The 22,892-nt window shown below is 34.2% G+C and overlaps 1 protein-coding gene across 1 annotated transcript in view; it reads left to right on the plus strand.

The window, feature by feature from the left end:
* Positions 1-14,518: 14,518 nt before the first annotated feature.
* Positions 14,519-22,892, plus strand: part of LOC129225768 (ataxin-3-like) — a 50,660-nt gene continuing 42,286 nt past the window's right edge. Inside the window, 2 exon segments of the mRNA XM_054860273.1 lie at positions 14,519-14,677; positions 20,930-21,094. Of these exon segments, the coding sequence (XP_054716248.1) occupies positions 14,654-14,677; positions 20,930-21,094 (189 nt within the window). The 5' untranslated portion in view covers positions 14,519-14,653.

Here is a 22,892-nt window from a genome sequence, read left to right on the forward strand (position 1 = left end):
AAATGGGGGACATACCGGTAACATTTGACTGAAAAATTTTATTTTTAATGAGGAAAATATATCTAATTTTGGCAAAATTAAATGTTAGAATAAGGCTAAAAAGGATTTTAAAAAAGTATCCACGGAACATTAACTGAGCTCCCCCTCCCCCCCCATCAGATCGATAGAACCGTAAGAAAACACCTACTACTACAAAAATTAAGCAAAAACAGAAGACACAGAATAATTTAAAAAAAAAAAAAATTACTCATACAGAAACACGAGTAATAACTGCACAAAGCCCCCCCCCCCCCCCCCTTGTGTACTGATATTGAAATTGTATTTTTTTAAAATACTGATTTCATTGTATTATTTTGGGGAAGGTGTCTGTTTCGCTGGTAAGATTTTTGTGAAGCCAATAAAACGCATACTTTTGTTCATGCATTTTGTTTTTAATTTCAGGCCTTTTTGAAGAAAGTGGAAGATAGCTTCTCGTGTATTTGTTGCCAAGAGTTGGTTCACCGTCCCATCTCCACGGTTTGTTCTCATAATATATGCCAGGTACGATATTTTAGCTAGAAGGCGTTCCATTTTTCCTTTCTTCCCCAATCCTCCTGTTCTTTCACTTTTCTTCACTGATCGTGTGGTCAAACGATGAAATCTTACCAATTTCATACTTGCCAACTCTACGGTTTTTAACGGGAGACCCCCGTTTTTTGCTCCCATCTCCCGATTTCCCCGTTTTTTTACGATTTCCTCCCGTTTTTGCAGTTTTTTTCGGTCAATCATCAAAACGTTTAACTTTCTTCTCAATAGATGGCGTCCCTTTCTAATCACCTACCAATGTCAATGGAATCAGAATTTTTTCAATTAATAACTCATTTAGTAAAAATTAAATTTTTTAGAAGCTTTCCACATTGCATGTTCAACGAAGCACGTGCTTTGCCGAAAATTGCAGCAGATTTCAATCCTTTTGCATCTTGAAAATATTTCAATTATTTTGAAAGTTTGAAGTTGTTTTCACATGTGCTACCCTATACCTACTTATTTTATATTTTATTTTCATTACATGTGATTTTTTTTTCTGATTTCAGTAATTAAATTTTTGTAGCTACTTTTTTGGTAGGGACTGGGAATGAACGAAACTTTTATTATTAGCTTACATCTGCGAAAAATTCCTGTTTCATTTTAAATTTACTATTTATGTTATTTAAAAGCATAATGTAATAATTCTGTTGTGAAGATATGTCACTGGTGAATAAACAAGTTTTTATTTGATCCTTTCAACTTTACTACAAACAGACTCTACTGTTTTTGCCCCCTTTTTTTTAACAATTTTAAGAAAGATTGAAAGGAAACAAAATTTAATATCTGATAGCTTTTTTTTACATTAACGTTATTTTGAATGTGATAAAATTTGTGTGTAACAACTTGAAGTTTGTTCTATATGGGGCTGTTCTATAACTTTCATTCATTATATAATAAAATATGCTTGTTTACCAATTTTCGCAGTTAAATTTGTTTAGTTGATCACAGAATATTAAAATATTTGCCCGAACTGAATTATTATTGTTATTTTTTATTTATTATTGTTTCCTTTTCTTTCAAAATGATTTACTTTATTTTTTATTTGTTTAAAAATATTAATAATACTCAATGTAGATAAGTCATTTTGCTGCACGAAAGTTCCGCACTTTTCCGGAAATCTGCTTTTTTTAAAAGGCTTTCTGGTTGTTTTTCAGATCATTCAAAAATCGGGAAATCGTGACCAAATACGCAGGGAGAGGCAGTAATGAGGAATTGTGGGGGGGGGGGGCACTCTTAAACAGATCTCTTGTTGTTTGAAAGAAGTTTTATCATTGCAAGCTCATATGTGTGAAAAAGGAATTTGTTTTGGAATCATGCCAACATCAAACATGTCCTCGGACGAATTCGGCACACCGACTTTGAGATTTATAAATCCTTTTGCATCCTGCAAGTATTTCTATTTTTCTGAAAGTTTAAAGCTATTTAAGCCTTTGCTACCTTCAATCTGCTCATTTTATTCCTAATTTCAGGAATTTTTTTTTTAAATTAAATTATTTATAGCTTTTATTATTTTTTTCAATCAATAAAAAAAAATTCCTATTTTTATTCGTCAAAGTATTTTAAATGCATCTGACAACATCCTCATTTTTATTTCCCACCCTTAACGTTCTTAATACGGCTATTTTCAATGGCTGGAGCTTTGGAGTTCCAATTTCATGCCTGGTTTGACCAGGGTTCGTACTCTCTTTCAAAACTCCTCCAATACTCCTTCATTTAGGAAATTTTCTTGAAGGGCCCTTTAAACTCCTCCATTTTGGTTTTAACTCCTTCAAAACTCCTTCTTTCTTAGTTCAAGACTGCATAAGCTTCCTCTATGACAGTAACTTATAATACTTTGATTGACAACTAACTTCGTCACAAGGGCCATTTTAATGTAGTCCTTTCGTGCTTTTATTTTATTTTCATAAAGATGTGATTTACAAACTGATCATAGTTAAGTCATAAAAGTTGAAGGTGAAACTATTATTAGGTGACTGAGACATTTAATAAGTGAAGTAAAACATGCTTAAATGGTGCTTGGCTATTTTTTCAAGTTTCATGATTATTGTTCTTTTTCTCCACCACACTTTCGGCAGCTAGAGTCAGGTTGTCTAATTATTATTTAAATATTTAAAACTACATAAGTAGATGTACAATATTAAGTGATTGTGTCAAAAAACAATTGTTTAGTAAATTGCAGTTAGATGTTGTAAAAAGGGTCATCCACAAGTGATATGCTTTGAGGAGGAGACGGGCTCATGAAGTTGAGACAAGGGGAAGAGAGAATGTGACAAAAAGTGACATCACACAGTTATTGTAACAATATGTTAAAAAAATATGGCATGTAACAAGAGGACAAGTTAGGTGAAGTGTGACACTTTTCATAAAGGGAGAAGGGGGTCAAATATGTTGAAAAGAGTGTGACATATAATGACAGCCCATTAGTACTCCTTCAAAACCTCATTTTACTCCTTCAAAACTCCTCCAAAACTCCTTCATTTTATTTCTGAAATTGAGTACGAACCCTGTTGACGAAATAAATTTTCATTCCTTATTTAATTGGCATTGTAGTGCTGGAATTCTATTATAAGAAACAAAATTTGCTCTCCTTCAAAATGCATCGTGATACAATTGGCAGTTTTTGTACTTTGAAACGAACCTGCAGAAATGTCATAATATTCCCACCATTCCTCAATACATTGCAGATCGGTTTTCAGAATTAAATTATTTACTGAATTAAATCTGCATAATGTCTCTAAATAGTAGTGGCAGCAGTTAAAAAAATGCTTTTATTTTCACTTGCGTTCTGATTCTGTAGTGTCGTGTTATTTTCTTCATTTCCAGTGTGTGCAATTCTTGAATTTGTGTGTAAGTTTTTGTGCGAATTCTCATGAATTCTATTATACAGTTCACTAATTAATCAAATTTTATTTGGTGGACCTAGACGGAAGTTTTATTCTCGGGGTTTGTACGCTCCTTCAAAACTCTTTCGATACTCCTTCATTTTTGTTTTAACTCCTTCAAAACTCCTTCTTTTTTAGTTCAAGACTACATAATCTTCTTCTTTGAAAGTAGTTTAAAATACTTCGATCGATAACTTAATTTCGTCACGAGGGCGATGTTATAAGGGAGATTTTAATGCGATAGTAATTCTGTATATTTTTTTTTTCATAAAGATGTGATTTGCAAATTGATCATGAAAATCATAAAAGTTGAAGGTGAAAATATTATGTGGCTAAGACATTTCATGAGTGAAGTAAATGTAGTTTTATGATTATTGCTTTTCTTTCCACCACTCTCAGCAGCAAAAGTCAGTTTATCTGATTATTATTTTAATATTTAAAAATACATAAGTAGATGTGATTGTGTTAAATGAACAATTGTTTAGTAAATTGCAGTTTTGACAATGTAAAAAGGGTCATCCACAAGTGATATCATGCCTTGAGGGGGGAGACGGGTTTATAAAATTGTGACAAGGGAGGAGGTGATAAAAAGTGACGTCATGCGGTTATTATGACAATATATTTATGAAAAATTTGACATGTGACAAGGGGAGGAGTAAGGTGACACTTTGTGACAAAGAACGAAGTCGATCGAATATGTTGGAAAAAAGTGTGACATCGTTTAAGGACAGCCCAAAAGTACTCCTTCAAAATCTCATTCCACTCCTTCAAAACTCCTTCATTGTATTTCTGGAATCGAGTACGAACCCCGACATCGTCACTAGGGCAAAGGTACGATTTTGATGTAGTAATTTCGTATACTAGTTTTTTTCATAAAGATGTGACTTACAAATTGAGCATAGGAGTCATAAAAGTTGAAGGTGAAAATATTATTAGAAGACTAAGATGTTTCATAAGTGAAATAAAACATGCTTAAATGGTGCTTGGCTATTTTTTCAAGTTTTATGATTATTGCTTTTCCCTCCACCACACTCTCAGCAGCAAAAGTCGGTTTGTCTAATTATTATTTAAATATTTAAAAATACATAAGTAGATGTACTGTATTAAGCAATTGTGTTAAAGAAAAAGATTGTTTAGTAAATCGCAGTTCTGATAATGTAAAAAGGGTCATCCATGTTTGATGTCATAACTTGATGGGGAGCTGGGTTAGGCGAGGAGTAGTAAGGTGAAGTGTGACATTTTGTGACAAAGGGGAAGGGGGTCAAATACGATGAATAAAAGTGTGACACCAATTAAGGACAGCCCATTAGTACTCCTTCAAAATCTCATTAGTACTCCTTCAAAACTCCTCCAAAAATCCTTCATTTTATTTCTGAAATTGAGTACGAACCCTGTTTTTACTTAGGGAGTAGAATTCATCCATCTTTATTCTTCGTTTCAGTCGTGCCTTGAGCGTTCTTTCAAGGCGGAAGTGTTCAACTGCCCCATGTGCCGAAGGGAACTGGAGAGAGATGCCGTCAAGAACCTCAACAAAGATCTCCAGAAAGTGCTCCTCATGCTCTTCCCGGGGTACAATGCTGCTCGGTAGCCCCCCCCCCCCCATTATACTCGAGAGAAAGTCTGCCGATACATTATTTAATCCAGGAACGTTGAGAATCGAGCAAGTTTCCTTAAAAACTGTATGTGCTCCAGGATGTTTGTATCAAGCTGGACTATCGTACGTAAATGAGAAATCAAATCAGTATCATCATTCATTTTATAACGGATCCAAAGATCGGGGGCGAACATTTTGACGGATATCCGTCGTTTGAAAAAGAATGCGACACAAAGTGAGACTTTTTTAAATAAAATTTAAAAAGTCATAAATCATTTGTGAATGAGTTAAATTTCAGAGTGAGGGAAAAGTTCAGATAAGTTAGCTTTTTTTATGATCCTATTCAGGGGTGCCCATCCCCCCCAAATTCAATGGCCTCAAAATTCCCCCCCAAAATTTTCTCAACCCTCTTTCCCTTTTTTATTTTTTTATTATTTTATTTTATTTTTTTTTTAATTTAATTTATTTTTTTAATATTTTTATGTATTATTTTTTTAATTATTTTTTTATTTTTTTATTTTATTTATATTATTTTAAAAGAAAAGTTGTGTGCTACGCCAAAAACATATACACATTGCACACACAAACTAACTAAATGAGAATGAATTAAAATATAAACAGAATAAAATAAATAAAATAAACAATTTAAATAAAAAATAAATCAATACATAAATTTAATTTTTTTCCATTAATAAATTTAAATAAATAACTTTTAACCCCCCCCCCCCCCCCCAAAAAAAAAAATTTGAAGGCCGCAACTTGCGCCATAATCCCCCCCCCCCTGTGGGTACCCCTGATTCTATTACAGAGAAAACTGCTTCTTAAGCAATCATAATTATTTAGTGTGAAGTCGGTTTTCCAGACTTAAATATAATTTTTGGATGTACTTCCTTTTTTTATTTAGTTGAAACATTTCCATCTTAATCATTTTTATGACTTTGGCCCCGGCCTATCTGTAATACATTGTAGTCCGTGGATGTTTATACATTGTAATTCATCTATTTAAAAATATTTTTGCAACACTTTTTTTGTATTACCATTATTGTGAACAAGACTCATGAATATTTGGAAATCATATTTTTGGAAATGTATTCATCGGGATTCTCGCCCTTCCGGGGTCGGAGATTCTTTTTAATCGCCATTTTACTTCTCGTAAACTCGTATCATTTATGAATGTTTTAAAATTATATTTTTGGACATGTATTTTATTTACAGAATGTACACTTTTAATGTATCAAGAAGATGTTAGCGTATAAACAGTATAAACATATATTTTTTTAATGTTTGCCTTTTACGCATAACGGGATCTGGAAATGCTTGTGTATCATAATTCAATCATGATGCCATTTTGCGACCAGAATTTTGATGGTCCAATAAACAATAGCCCCCTTCTGACCTAATAAATATTTTGCATAATTCAAAGTAACAAAAGTTGCATATTACATACTTGCCAAATCTACTGTTTTTAACGGGAGACTCCTGTTTTTTGCTTCCATCTCCCGATTTCCCGTTTTTTACAATTTTCTCCCGTTTTTGCAGTTTTTTCAGTCAATCATCAAAAAGTTTAACTTTCTTCTCAATAGATGGCGCCTTTTTCTAGTCGACCAATGTCAGGGGATAAGAATTTTTTCAATTAATAACTCATTTAGTAAAAATTAAATTTTTTAGAAGCTTTCCACATTGCATGTTCGACGAAGCACGTGCTTTTCCGAAAATTGCTGCAGATTTCAATCCTTTTGCATCTTGATATTATTTTAATTATTTTTAATGTTTGAAGTTATTTTAACACGTGCTACCCTATACCTGCTTATTTTATATTCTATTTCCATTATATATTGATTTCCTTTTTTTCCCCCGGATTTTAGTAATTAAATTTTTGTAGCTACTTTTCTGGTAGAGACTGGGGAATGTACAAAACTTTAAGCAAGTTCACTCCTTATTATTTAGTTTTTCCTTTGCAGTCTATTTTTCTTGCTGCTACCAATTTGTAGAAAATCCCCATTTCACTGTAAATTTAGTATTAATGTTATTTAAAAGCATAATTTAATAATTCTGTAGCGAGGATATGTGATGGTGAATCGCCTATATACCTCTAGTAAAATCTCCTGTTTTTTTTCCTTCGAAGGTTGGCAAGTATGATATTAGAATTATTACCTAAATTGAAATACAAATATGCAAATTACTATATACTAAATATACTAAAAACCACTTGTGTTATTACTCCTGAAAATTCTGTTTTTGACTCCTGAAAACTCCTGAAATTCATTTTGTCTGGAACTATTTCTGTACGGAATTTTGTTTTGTTTCCGTACCTAAATTGAAATACACACTTTAAGGGGAGGTACATAACTCTAAAAGAGTGAAAATCTCCAAAGAACCCATGACTAAAGGTTGGTGGTTTTGTTCATTAATATGCTGAAAGTGGTGATTTTTGCATCCTACTGACTTGTCCAAGTGCATTATTTTTTAAAGTTTGAGAATATTCTCTTAGAGGTAAAAATTTATGTACAATGTTCACGCGCTTCCTTTTTTACGTAAATGTGTCGGGATTGTTTTTCTCGCGAATAGAAAGTGTTCATATTTTTTGTAACTCTAAATACTGATTCCTTTGTTACCGTATGTGTCAGGAAACACCTATTGGAGCATATATCATTCGTACTGTTATAAATAAAGTCTGAAATAAAACTTTTAATTTTCTGTGTCTGTTTGATTTATTTTGAAAGCTGCATGAGACCACATCCTCTCGAAACATCGTTCAAAAATTGGGGAGAAACAAATTTCAGTTTTCTTCTAGAAATTAAATTTGGGTCATTCTCATGAAAACGGTCATTTTGAGCTTTTTAAGTTCTGAAAAATAAAAGTGGGGGGAATCGGATGAAACCTTTAGAGGAGATGGATTGTGAAACACCGTTTGGGGGGCCATTTATTAGTTACGTAATGGTCCGGAGGGGAAGGGGGTGGGTAAAACACATCAGGGTTCGTACGCCTCCTGAAATTTAATTTTTTCTCCTACGGGCCCTTAAAACCAGGGCTGCGGAGTCGGAAGGAAAATGGCCGACTCCGACTCCTAAATTTTGAAACCTCCGACTCCGACTCCGGATTTTTTTAATTGTATTTTTCAATTCCCTCTCTCCCTTCAGGAGAAGGGGGGAAACCTTTAAACAGAGATTAAAATATTAATTCCTTTTTATGAAAATTTCGCATTTTTTTTGTAAACCCAAGATGCATACAACGTTAGAAATTCAATTTAAAAATCAAATTTTCCAACAGTTACGAGTTTAAAAATGAAATGACTTAAAAATTCCTTTAAAAAAATTGAAAAGGAGTACCTTGCCCCCTTTAATATTTAACAAATAGATATTGATCAAATCGTGTGTTTTCAATTTTTGAAAGCTGTAATTTGAGAGGAAAAAAGCTTTTTTTTTTCTAAGTCCAAGTTCTTGAGAGGGTGTGGTTTGCCCCGGGTGACACCCATGTGGTAGGTGACACCTAAAGTTAATTTCAGAGTTTATAAAAGGTATAAATACTTTAATTCTGAAAATTCTCCCGATTATATTTTAAATTATATTTCATCAATAAAATTTCAACGAAAATAGGGCACATATACGTCAGGAGCAAATTTTACACAAAATGCGGCGGTATACAGATTTATACGAATAGTTTTTACTATACCTATAGTTCTTCTTCGCTAAATTTTTAATTTCAATTTTATTGGCTGCTTTAGAATTAACCTTAATGTGAAGATTTTAAGATTAACTGCAATTATTTAGTATTGTAATCAAGAAATCATTTATACTTATTTTGCTCCAAATTTTTTAGTGAGAACCAAACTTATAGAAATAGTCTTAATAAAGAAAAAAAACATTAGATTATTTCATCGGATCTTTTGTATTCGTGTTTTCGCGCAAGAACTTATTTGAATTTGTCGATCACTCTCAAAAGTTTCCACCTGAGGTACGGGCCCCGACTTACTAAATTGTTACGTCCCTTTTACTATTTTATAACTGAGATCGAACAAAACACTATATTTTTATTTTTATTTGAAATTGATTACTTGAAAATGTTAGGCGATAAAACTGTTTGCTGACAGTTGCTATATATTAGTTAAGTTAAAAAGCAAGCAAACTAGGGGACGGCTACAGAAAGTTCGATAAGCACTCAAGCTAGCTGATTGCCATTGTAGCAGTTATTTTTTTTCATTAGTAACTTTTTATACATGTCATCGAACCAATTACTAGTAGTCAGTTTTTAAAAAATGCAATGAGAGTCAGTAAAAATGAAAGACAAAAAGAAGCCCGGAGTCGGAGTCGACATGTTTTCTAACGACTCCGACTCCGACTCCTTTACCCCAAAATTAGTCCGACTCCGACTCCACAGCCCTGCTTAAAACTCCTAAATTATTGTTTCAACCTCCTGATTTTTCTCCTCTCCTCCTGAAAATAATTTTCAACAACAATCGCTAGTTTTAATTCCATGTCATCTCCGTTTAGGCAGTCATATTGAATCTCTGGAGACCAACCAAAATTCTATTATACAGAGCACCCAGTGCTTTTCGCAAAGACATGGGTTGCGTTCAAACCGACTGACCTGTTACTCTGTTCAAACCATAGACTAATAATAAGAGTAGACCGAGCTTTCCCAGACTTGCTGATGAAAAAATGGGTTCATGGATACATCATGTGACTGGTGGAAGGCTTGGCGAAAACTTTGGCGGGATGGTTGCTAGATGGCAACATTATCTATAGTTTGGCACTCGACATGTATTTTAAGACGTAATGTGTTTTCATTGTAATTTTTTTTCCATGTGTAGAGATTGAACTGTGTTTCTTTTAGTTATGCATTATTTTGACATCAGTCATTAGTTTTTGATCACAGTTTTCAGTCACTTTTATTTCGTTCGGAACTGCTACGTCAGCGTTGGCGTGAACGTAATGGCGTAAACGTTTTTGCGTTAACGCAAAAATGTACTAATCGGTATCTTAAATTGAAATGGTAGGTAAAAATCTCTCCGTTTGCCTATTCTTTTTGAGCGCTTGCATCTTTCATTGCTTAGAGAGTTATTGAAATGGACTAAAGAAAATGCACAGTACTATCTAAACGAAAAACTCACTATATTCACAAAATGTTTACAACTTAGAATAACAAATTTACAAATCGGACTCCATAAAAGATCATTCTTCCGTGTTCCATCAATTCTATTTATTTTATTTCTCGCGGGCGTTGATCAACGCCCGCTGTTGCTAGGATATCCACCAGTCACATGTTTGGTTTATGAGCAGCAAAAGGGTTGCCATAGCTCGGTCTATTCTTTTTATTAGTCTATGGTTCAAACCTGCCCATTACGGTTACTGATTGTAACTGCCACTAGAGAACGAACCAAGAGCATGTGCTAGTTTTTGTGTTGACAGCAGCAGCTATTAAGCATATTTTCTATATTGCTAATTAGTAGTGCTATTGCTATTTTGTAGTATATTTAGTGCTGATAATATGCCGATGTATCTAATAATTTTGTGTATTCCTGTTATTTTCCAATATTTTGAAACCAATTTTTAATTTTTTTTTTTGATTGAATAGTGTGTGAAAAAATATTACTAATCGATTAAAAATTTGACAGCAAGGTAGATTAAATGTTACTGAAAGTAGTTTTATCGTAAAAACCGCTCGTGTTATTACTCCTGAAAGTTTTGCTTTTGACTTCTGAAATTCATTTTGTCTGGAAAAGTATGAACCTTAACACATTCTTACGTAATATTTTCCAAGTTGATATTTTATGTTGGAAATCGTGCGGTCAAGTGGTTTGGAAGAGATCCTATTTCATTTGTGTCTGGAAGGTAAAAAACATATTAATGAGCAGTCCTTTACTTGTTTTACAAATGAAAAGTGTAAAATATAATAAAAGGTTTTTAAAGTAATGTAATAATAGTGAATTTAAAAACGATTCCAGTGGTGTAAGATGTTATTTTATTGTTTTGAGAAACGAAATGGAATCTTACGTAAGAAACAGGGAAGAAAAACCTCGCGTATCCTTACATGGGGGTAGGGAGATCAAAAACTTCCAAAATCATCCTTACATAATTAGTGAATGGCCCCTTATACCTTTTTTTAAATTGGTGTGTGCCGAGTCCAATACACATTACCATACACTGATACGTATTTTTCACACGGTCCCTTCAAAAACCTATAAGCAGTGCTTCACCATATGTATAAGGGCTTTATGAAAAAAACGATTGGTCCTGTAAAACAAAAATATTTTTTGAGTAGCATTATACCCTCACTTAAGCATCATTCATTAAAATTGGATTCTAGTAATTATGTCTAACTGATGTTTGAGTTGATTGCACATAAATATTCTCGAACGAGGAAGTAACTTACAATCATTCAGTTTTCATGCGTTGTATTTTAATCTATTCTTTTTGTTAAAAAAAATGTGAGAATGCCGGTTACAAAAACCCTTATCTGGTTTACATACAAGAAAACATATCCTAACCACATTTTCTGCATCATATATACAGTAGATTCTCGTTTTACGGAAATATGCCACGTAAATCAAAACCCCGTAAATTAAGACGTAACAGTAGCGTTAAAATAGGTGTTAGTTTCCATAGATGAAAAAAAAAAAACTTCATTCTAGTGGTAGATAAATACATCGGCACTAGAATGAAGTATAAACAGTAGTATAGTGTAGAAATAAAGACATGTTAAATGTGTACTTATTCTGATACATATGCAAAGAAACCATTTAACTTGCTGTTTAAAACAGCTGGTTATAACCTATAGTTCTTTGTGGGACATTAACATATCCATGATCACTCGCGTCATTGAAATGGCAGGATCTTCACTAACAAATCAAAAAGATCATTTACCATTCTCAAGGAATGGCTCAAAATTATGCAGAAGCTTTTACTTGTGTCTCCTCGATGTCAGTATCCTCGTTGGCTTCGTTCTCCTTTGTCACTTTTGAAAGCTCGTCTTGCAGTCAGCTCTGAATTATTTGAGTTTAATATTTTTACTGCTGGAAAGAGTTCTGGAATCAATCACAAAAAGGTTTCTCCGACCGCCCGTTCTTGCTTTTTGGCTAGAACGCCAAAATGCAGTTATCTGATTTTTAGTTTATTAGGTGTTATTTGCCATCATGGGGGGGTTGGATTTTGAAAGCGGGGAAAATTTTTATCTGGTTTGCAATGCCACCATCCGCGTAAAATCAAAATTTACCCGCATAAAATGAGGGTGTACCAGGGGCGTAGCTAAGGGGGGGGGGGTTTGGGGACAAAACCCCCCCTGAAACTTTAGTCACAAAAAAAAAAAAAAAGAGGGAAGAGAAAGGGGAAAAAAAAGAAGAAAAAGAAAAAACCATCAAAACGACTTTTTTCTGAGTAACAAAGGTCAAAAATTCACTTCGCTCCCCCCCCCCCCCAATGCCATTGAAAATATGCTCCTTCTAGCATAAAGACGCCTCCCTATGCTGAGACATTTTTTTGATAATTGAGTGAAATTTGACACTTTGCTTTAGAAATGAGATTGATTTGTTAAAGCCACGTATATGCAGCCTTTCTTTGTCATAGATTCTGCAAATTATTAAATATGTTTAATTTTATGAGCCGCGCAGTGGGAATATTGCATACAGTCGAATCTGTCTATTTCGAATTTCACATTAAAGAAAAAAAATCGAGAGATAGATCTAGATTTTTTCTGTTAGCTTGGTTTGGATTAAAAAGTAGAAAATAGAAAAGACTTCCGTTTATAATACCCGAAAATTGCTGTTGTTTTCTCAAATAGATATTTATGTAAATTCTAAAGCAGCTAATAAAATTAAAAATAAAGACTTGAGAGGAGAACAGATGGTATGCATTTGAGCGAATAACTTTCTACCGCCTATATTTCTTCCCTAACTTTTTTAATTCAAATTTTATTAACTGATTTAGAATTAGCATAAATGTAAATACATAAAAAGCAACATATAAATATAACGATGTGAAAAGCAATTTCATGAACGGAACACGCTCATCAGATGTTTGATTTCTCCCTGATTTGGATAGACTGGTTTTGACAAGACGTTGCTAGAAAATTCCACTTTAAATTAAATGGAGGGAAAAGAAAAAAAAGTTGAATTTTCCATAACATTAAAAAAAAAAATACTTTGCTTTTGTTTTGTTTGACACACGTATCGGAATTGGGTCACCCCATTCCAAAGTATATAAGATTCACCTCCCTCTTATTTTTTTTAATACAAAAAAAACTTACATATATATATATATATATATATATATATATATATATATATATATATAAAAGAAGAAACCCCCCCCCCCCGAAAGTCGGGTCTAGCTACGCCTCTGGGGTGTACTGTATATGTATGTAGGGTTGGTGCTTAACTCCCTGAAGTCCCGTTTGTCGAGGAAACTCTCCCATATCTAAAACAGATGAACCGTGCAAACCGTAGGTGCGGGGGGACTTCAGGGTGTCATGGCATGAATATGTACATTATTTTCTTAATTGACTGCTACTAAAAATCAGATAAAAACAAAAATGATATGCTAACAGTTCTATCCAAAATCTTCGCTGCTTGTTCTAAATTACAAATCTGATCAATTCGGAAACAATAACCACAATTTTCGAAATTTGGATGCTTTTTGCGTCCCTAAGTACTTTTAAAACTATTTGAATCGAGTATTTCAGAAAGGGCGTAAATCCAATGGATTTCCGTAGGACTTATGTCCTTTCTGAAATAAATTCATTTGGAAAGTACCGAAATTCTGGGCAGCAAGATTGGCTCAAGTACAACGCCCTACCAATGCGTTTGGGCTCCATTCGTAGTTCTTGAGCTTGAATTCGTCACCTCGCGGCGACTGGAGAAACTTGCCAAAGAGGTAAAACCAAGCGGACAAGACAGATTTCGTCTCATCGGATGGGTCCATCCAACGTAAAGAGATCGTAGACATTAATTTTGTTGTTTTTATGTACCTTATCTTGTAAATATAGTAAAATCCCTCTAATGCGGACACTAACGGGACAAATTTTTTTGTCCGCAATACAGGTGTTCGCAGGACAAGGGTTTAATAATGTTATTTGCATTGGAACTGGGAATTAAAAATTGTTCGCATAAGAGGGGTGTCCGTTAGGAGGGGTTTCACTGTAGTAACATTTGAGATTTAGTTTGAAAGTTTTTAATTTAAAGATTTACTTCTTAAACTTTGGCAATAAAGTCTTCCTTGGCAATGTAGGGTCACTATAGAGGGCATAAATCTTTGTCGTAAAGCATTTGGCAAGATACATATATTCGAGCACATAGTTTTATTTAAAATAGGTGTTCTCCTCGTACATAAAAGTTTAATGGAGCTGCGAAGAAGAGGAATAAAGTTCTAATTCAAGTATTTTTTACGTGGGAGACAGACGCGCCGATTTAAACGTGTCGTAAAAAAACACTTGGCAAACTTGGCGTGGTTATTTCTCGCCACGAGGGCGGAAGATTCGCGCTCTCTCCCGTCCACGCACTGTTTGTATTTTTAGCAAAGTTTATCTCGGAAGTGGGAAAATTTTTGCTTCTGCCGATCCATTTCCTCCCGAAAATGTGCGGATTTAGGTGACAAAAATGTGACGCTATTCCGCCGACATGGAGGCTATTTTCCACGAAAAGGTGAGTTTTTAATCAGCTCGATCGCGTTACGCCCGAATCGTTGCGAGTCATTAAATCATCTTAATAGCTCGCCATTAACGTATTCAAAAACGCATTCCCACTTTTTCCGTTTTTTTTAAAAGTGAGCTTAAATGCATCTCACTCCGAACATATTTTGTGAAAGTATCACAAGGTTGTCATTCCCCTTTTTATTGTTATTATTTTTTAAATTTGAGTCGCTCGTTGAAATTTATTTTGAAAGTCCACTTCCGTAGTCTTCCTTTAGACGGGGATATTTCGATAATTGGGAACCTGGCGCGGTCGTCTTATTTTTGGCGTAAATAATTTTATTTTGGTAACCCTGCTGATTTATAGTAACCCTATGTGAATAGATGTGTCTGGTCTCTTTGTTTAGATTTGCATAGAAAAATACCTCTCGCGCACGCGCTAGAGCCAAAATTTGACGCCAATGAAGAGAGATCGCCAGATTCCCAATTATCGAAATATCCCCCTTTAGACTGAATGTCAGACACTTTTTGTAGTAGGAAAAGTCGGCAGAAAAATATCCGGAATATCGTTTCTCGTTGCAACATTAATAGGATATTTCATACTATACTAATTAAAGCGGATTTTTCTTTACTATAGCATAAAATGAAATGATTAGAAATTTTGTACTGTTGTGAAACTTTAATAAATTAAACCCTGTGGAGTTTCTTACTAAATTGCTCTCTCCATTTTTTGCGGTGTTTTCACAAAAATGTTAGATGTCCATGTTTGGCCTGTGCCTAATGATAAATAGGGCAGCTGTCCTGCACCCCAGCTGGATAGGGGCCCTTACAATATTCCTCTAACATAAGTACAGTGCCCGCCGCTTATTAAAATCACATTCGTGTTGAGGACATTTGATTTTATAAAGCAGCACTCATGCACTGAAAAAAATAAAAGGTTTTTAAGTATAAATACTCTAAAAAAAGAAATAAATTACAATTAGTTGTATTTTATTTTTAGTCTAGTTGTGTTGTATTATTTTAGTTCAGTTGCAAAATACAGTTGACATATTAACTTACATATAAGGTACATTTTTTAAATTTCACAAGGGTCTTTAAAATATTGAGTTATTGTCATTTGAATAAGAGAATTTGAAAGTAAAGATTGAGAAATCCCTTATTTAATTGCACCATCACACTAACTACATTTAAGAAGCTTGTCATACTTATTCTAAATTTCAAATTAATCTTTCACACTCAAGTCGTCACGACTTGCTAGCTAACAATTTTAACTCAATTGTAGAAATGAGCTGTCAACCCTTGTAGATAGCTGAATGAGCACGAACTGATTGACTCAGTGGTGAATGAGCAGAGCTGCTTGTCGAAACAGTTCTGCGAAGTGGAAACAGGCAGCACCAACTAAATATATGGCTCTGAAACAATTCTCTTGAGGCTGCTTCATTTTTTTTTCTTTTTTTTTTCATTCAACTCCCCAAGAAAGAAAACTTACAACATAACCTTATTTTTTCATTTTTTTTTTATGTGGAATTTGTTATTTTATTAGTGCTGCAATGTTTTAAATCCTTGAACAAAAAATAATGAAATCCTTGTTCTATTCAGAGAAGAATTAACATATGCTCTCCAAAAGTTTGATTTTATAAAACGGCGAGGATGATTTTATTAAAGGATATACCTTTTGAAATAGAAATGATTCTATTCTTCCAGATTTGATTCTATAAAGCAGCTGATTTTATAATCCAGTGATTTTATTAGTGGCGGGCACTGTGTACAGTAATTTTCTCACTGGAACAGGAAATGAATTTGTCAAATTCTAAGAGATATTCAACCCAAGGGGAGGGCTTTAGTCTGGTCCTGGTGCGAGTGACTTCTAAACATTTTTGAAATTTATCTTGTTTTCGTGGGCTGTCTATTTGACTTAAAAAGTTATTTTTCACATAAGGAGGATATAATAATGGTTTAAACTTTAAACTGTCAAGATCTGCTTGTGAACAGAAGTTTGCTAAAGAAACATCTCTTATAAACTAGTAAGATAGCAATCAAGCATTATAAAATATATCAATTTAATGGTAACTTATTATCATTTTTATTTAATTTTTTGCCACTATCACAAGTAGAAAATAAATAATGTCATCCTTATTTGCATCCAATATTAAATTGCAAAAGATTATTTCCCTCGAAAGCAAGTAAGAGGAGGAAGAATGACTCGGCTGCTGAACCATACCGTACACAATTAATGATACCTTAAAATTTAGAAACCACAATGTGCGTTTCCCAAGATTTGACTTCTAAACAAAACATTCAATCAATGATCAAAGTGTTCAACAAAACTAAATTGCTTTAGAAATCCTTTATACGTTCTAGTGAGTGATGAGGTCTTTTTTTTTTTCTTTCCTTAATTCCTTCTCAGGTACGTAGTGTGTTAATGTTGTGAATCAGATTATGTCTTAGCATTTATACACTCAAGTTAAATGTGATATTAAATGTATCTGCTTGCTCATGGGAAACTTTAATGCGACTTTTCGTTATTTTTTTCGTACAAGTCAACTTAGGAGACATTTTGGAGCAAAAACAGGCTAAAAAGCACTTTTCGTATTTTTCGATACCCCCCTCCCCCCCCCCTTCGCTTTGAAGTTTGACCGAGATTCGGTCACGGAAACGAACCGAGCTTACAAAACATCGCTCCCATCATTTCCCTCGAGCAATAAAATTTGATTAGAGTTAAAAATCCAAATTTTCTTAGTTTTTAGCATTTTTTTAAAAACAAATACTAAAAAGCTTTTTAGAATTAAAAAAAAATATATTTGAATTGCAGTTACATACCGTAAAAATCAAGGGAAAAAAGCAACTTTTCTGCTGCGATACGTTTTTGAAAAAAAAGTGCCCTTTTCATTGAATGACTGCCTTTCTCGCCGGAAGCATTTGTTTGATAAAAAGATTGTTTAATGAAAATGTCAATTTTACGCATCCTGTTCCTGCTCATACAGTACGACAAAACTCGAATTTCAGTACGAAGAAAAATATGCATTTCCTTCTTTTTTGTAAAATATAAGGAATGTCAAATTTGAGAATAAAAGAACTTTTTTCTCTTTTCGTTAAGAAACGTCATTTTCACCAAAAAAAAAAATGATATTACAACAAAATAATACACTCATCATTTGGTTCCCAGCGAGACGTCTTGGTTCAAATGGGAATGGTTTAAAATGTTTCAAAATCAGTAGGACTCTTTGGTCGCATGATTTCGAGCGATATCGTATTTCACGACTTCGTCTTCGGGCTAGATTTCGCTCTTTTTCAAACACTCTGTCTATGATCGGACCCCCCCAATATGAAATTGCAGCCACGCTGCCAAATACGCATGTATTTGAATTAGCACTATCTGCGTTGCCAGGCTCTGCTCAGTCTGCCTCAAAATTAAAAGTTATGTCGATTGACGCATGTTCAACAATTAGGCTTCAATGAGAGAAAAAACAATACCGATAATTTCCCATCAAAGTAATCATTCTTAAAGAAAGAAAACGGCAAATTCCCGAATAAATTGAACGCAACCTTCCATAAATACAACTAAAATCCTAAAAAAAGAACGAAGATAAATTGCCAAATAATAATCAGAGGGGGACATTTTTCCCTCAAAACAAAAACAAAATTTTATTTAGACACAGCGGAGAAAAAAAAAGTGACAACCTTTTGAAGGGTTTTATTCACGTGGATTTAAAATGAGATCGTTTTCTGATGTGAAAATAATGTTTCATTTGGCTTAAAAATGCTTAAAACTTTTCTCCTGATGATTTCGCAGCCTTGTTTTTTTTTTTTTTTTTTTTTTTTTAAATTTGAAGGAAGGAAATGAACTCCAGGGTTTTTTTTTTGCGAGCTTTCGAATGGACCTAAAGCAAGAAAATTATTTCGGGTAAACAGAGCTGTTTAATGCCTTTTTCCATCAATTTATACGTTTTTAAAATGGGTCCCTGCAAAGCCTAATATATATTAACCTGTACATATTATATGTTTTTTTATTTATGTTTTTATCGTAGACCCTTCAAAAACGTATACTGCCGTGTGCAGGTAAAGGGCAGTAATTTTTCATTTTTGTCATCTATTGTACGTAATATGACCAGATGTCCCGCTTTTTGTCTTACTGTCCCGCCAAAGAGTCCAGCTTTGTCGAAAAAGTCCCGCTTTTTTTGTTTAAATTCGGTCATGCAAGATATGTAACACACAATCTAGATTTTTAAACGAAACTAAAGAATTTGCTTCTTAAAATTGCTTCTAACAGCAAGTACAACTGAAAATAATAGTTTTGATTAATAAATTTGTTGTGTGATGCAATATTCTTTACATCAATACTATTAAATTATTTTCAACTTGAGTTCTTCATTGGTACATTTGACTTATTTCTCGACATTTTTCTGTTAAGTAGAATATTTAAGCCTGTGGAGAAAAAAACTACTCTCCCCCCCCCCCCCATCATGTATCCTGGTTTTTAGCTTGAAAAATCTGGCTACATTAATTGTACGTTATCTTTATAGTGCAAGCGTGCTCATTTTGTTTCCGCTGAAAAAAAAGCGCAAAAAAGTCAAATTCCAACATTTTCCTATATTGTTAGTATTGAATCCACCTCGCATTTCTTCGCATTTCATAAGTAATTCCTCGCATTTCATAAGTAATTAGCAATTAAAACTAAATTTCATGGAAATATGAAGCATTTAGTATCTAATTTCCATTACATGCATCTTCAAGCAAATTCTTCACTTCTTGTGGCATTTCTTGTTGCAAATCGTAAGCCTTCGGTCGCAAATTTGAAATCTGAGGTTCGGAATTGGTTAATGAGTTGTTAAATACATCCCCATTGCTATCCCTATTATTATTATTAAACTGATTCTCTGAGGGATTTAATTTAAAGGGCTTGCAATAAAAAATAAACAACTGAAAAATGTAAATATGTTTAATTGTCAATATCCTTTGGATAGGCAGGTTTAGGCAAGAACTGAAACTGGATTATAAAAGCTTAAACTCTCTACAATGTAAGGGATTTAATAGTTTTGTTAGCGATTTTCGTAATTCAAAAATACAATCGAAATACTTTGGAAATTAACCCCAAAATTTTCTTATTTTCTAAGATACTTTTTTGGCTGTTTTAGTTATTTATTAGGGGGCGCATAAAGCACAGCACATCACAGCATTATACCTGTTAAGCTCTTAAACAAGTTACCCACTATTTACTAAATCGTCTACTAACGAAGTAGCAAGTTCGTTCTTCGAATCCGAGGTATTATCTTCCGGTAATAATGTTAAAAAGTAGCAAGTTCAGTGGAAATATGTTCTTAGTTTATCAATTCGACAGTAAAAAGGCAATACTGAATGGTTTAATTTTCCACCCAATGTCCAAAATTACTATAAGGTCGCCCCACTGTGCGGCAGTAGGAAACGGTGCTTCACCGTCTATATTCCTTGTTTTATCTCTACTGAAGTGTGTGTTGTTTTATTTATCCTGTGACCATGGACTAATAATAAGAGTAGACCGAGCTATGGCAACCCTTTTGCTGCTCATAAACCAAACCATGTGACTGGTGGATATCCTAGCAACAGCGGGCCTTGATCGTAGCAGACGATCGACGATCGCGAGAAATAAAATAAATAGAATTGATGGAACACGGAAGAATGATCTTTTATGGAGTCCGACTTGTAAATTTGTTACTCTAGGCTGTAAATATTTTGTTAATATAGTGAGTTTTTCGTTTAGATAGTACTGTGCGTTTTCTTTAGTCCATTTCAATAACTCTCTAAGCAATGAAAGATGCAAGCGCCCGAAAAGAATCGGCAAACGGTGAGATTTTTGCCCACAATTTCAATTTAAGATACCGATTAGTACATTTTTTGCGTTAACGCAAAACGTTCACTCCATTACGTTCACGCCGACGCTGACGTAGCAGTTCCAAATGAAATAAAAGTGACTGAAAACTGATCAAAAACTAATGACTAATGTCAAAATAATGCATAACTAAAAGTAAAACAGTTCAATCTCTGCACCTGGAAAAAAATTATAATGGAAACACATTACGTCTTAAAACACATGTCGAGTGCCAAACTATAGATAATCCTGCCATCTAGCAACCATGCTGCCAAAGTGTCCGCCAAGCCTCCCACCAGTCACATGATGTATCCATGAACCCATTTTTTCATCAGCAAGTCTGTGAAAGCTCGGTCTACTCTTATTATTAGTCTATGCCTGTGACGTCCCGATGTTGAAGTGTGTTTCTGTGTGTTGCAGCAGGAGGGCAGCCTGTGTGCCCAGCACTGCCTGAATGCCCTGCTGCAGGGGGCCTACTTCACGGCCCCCGACCTGGGGCAGCTGGCCCGACAGGCGGACGAGGAGGAGAGGAGGAGGATGGCCGAAGGAGGGACCCACTCCTCCGAGTACCAGAGGTTCATGCAGGTAATGTATCCCTTCTCTCCCTCGCGAATCCCATTCGGATGGGGACATGTTGACCTAACATTTCGTGTCCAACTTCTGTAACGAATGTAAACTCCTAAGGTTTAGCAGATGCCTTTCTATTATACATTTCTGTAGCTATTGTTGACCTAACAAATTGTGTCTAACTCCCGTAAGGAAGGTAAGCACCAAGTTTAGCAGATGCCTTTCTATTTCACATTTCTGTAGCGATCAAGTGAATGAAATGTCAGAATTCAAGTTGAAAGGCTAAATCATTTTATTTATAAATCCATTAATTAACAACTGTAAATAAAATTTAACTTCAGTAAATAGCATAACCAAGTATGAGGGATTTCAACAATACTCAAATCAATCTTCATGTTCCAAAAGAACATCTTTCCAAAACATGTTTGACACCCTAACGATAATCATTCTAAAATGTTTCGAAAAAATTTAAGTCTCTAACTCTCGTGGCAAAATCCTAACAGCCATCTCCTCAGTGCAGGACGTCGCTTCAACAGCGAACGATCCTCTTAAAAAAAATACGACTATCATCAGTCGAAAATGAGAAACGCGAACAGAGGAGTGATTTCCTTCTCATTCCTTCCGCTCATATCCAACCCCTGCACACGCGGCATGTCACTCCGGATATGCTTACGTAAGAGCCAATCTGGATTTTTCCAGAACAATCGACTTGATCGGGAGATTACGTCACACATCCGCTCGTGCTCTGAGGTCACATCCTCCTTCCTGACGGACACGTCGTTACAATTCGTTCCGGTGTTTACACGTCGTTTTTCCGATACGCGATTTGAAACGAGCGTCCTATAAGGGACAAGATTAACTGCCTTTTCATTATTGAAGAAATACAAGTGAGAAAAGACATTTACATTTAGTTTACACTCAGCTTTCAAAATGAATTGATGAGAATATTTTTCAAATAGACATTTTTTGGCTATCAGCTATCTAGTGAATGAAATGTCAGAACTCAAATTGAAAAGCTAAATCATTTTATTTATAAATCTAATAATTAACAACTGTGAAACATAAAAAACTTCTGTAAATGGTATAGACAAATATGAGGGATTTCATCAATACTCAAATTAATATCTTCATGTTCCAAAAGAACATCTTTCCAAGAAATATTTGACACCCTAACGATAATTATTCTAAAATGTTTCAAAAAATTTTAGTCCCTAACTCTCATGGCGAAATCCTAACAGCCATTTCCCAAGTTCAGGATGCCGCTTCAACAGCGAACCCCTGCTAATATGAAATGAACTTGAATGATGTGTTTCTCATAGTGTTTAAAATATCATGGATTTTTAGGAGTGTAACATAATGAATGAATGCCTAAAATGTTTGAAGTCAGTTTAAAAAAAATCACTATTACCCCAACATACTCTATTCTCAAGGTTTTTTTCTTTGACTGAAAAAGATGACACGAGGTTGAATACATTTTTTTAAAACTTTAAATTCACCCAATGTTTCCTTACCTTCTTTTCAGCGTGTTCAGAATTTAACATTAGTACAGTAGAAGACCGTTATAGCGCACACCTCGGGACCAGTGCTTTTGCATTATACAGGTTTTGGCGTTCTATAGGTCATTTGAAAATTTTTTAAACTAATATTCAGAATATATCTATGTATTAGTACTTCAGAATGAGTTTTATCTATAGTAAGTATTAAAGCACTCATTATACAATGAGTCCTTCACAAATAAATATGTTACACAATTAAAAGAAAGTGAATTATTTTGCAGTTCTACTAGCTTCATAGTTTTGCATAACAGCTGCATTTT

This window comes from Uloborus diversus, chromosome 7 (assembly GCF_026930045.1).
Source record: "Uloborus diversus isolate 005 chromosome 7, Udiv.v.3.1, whole genome shotgun sequence".
Classification (NCBI taxonomy): Eukaryota; Metazoa; Arthropoda; class Arachnida; order Araneae; family Uloboridae; genus Uloborus; species Uloborus diversus.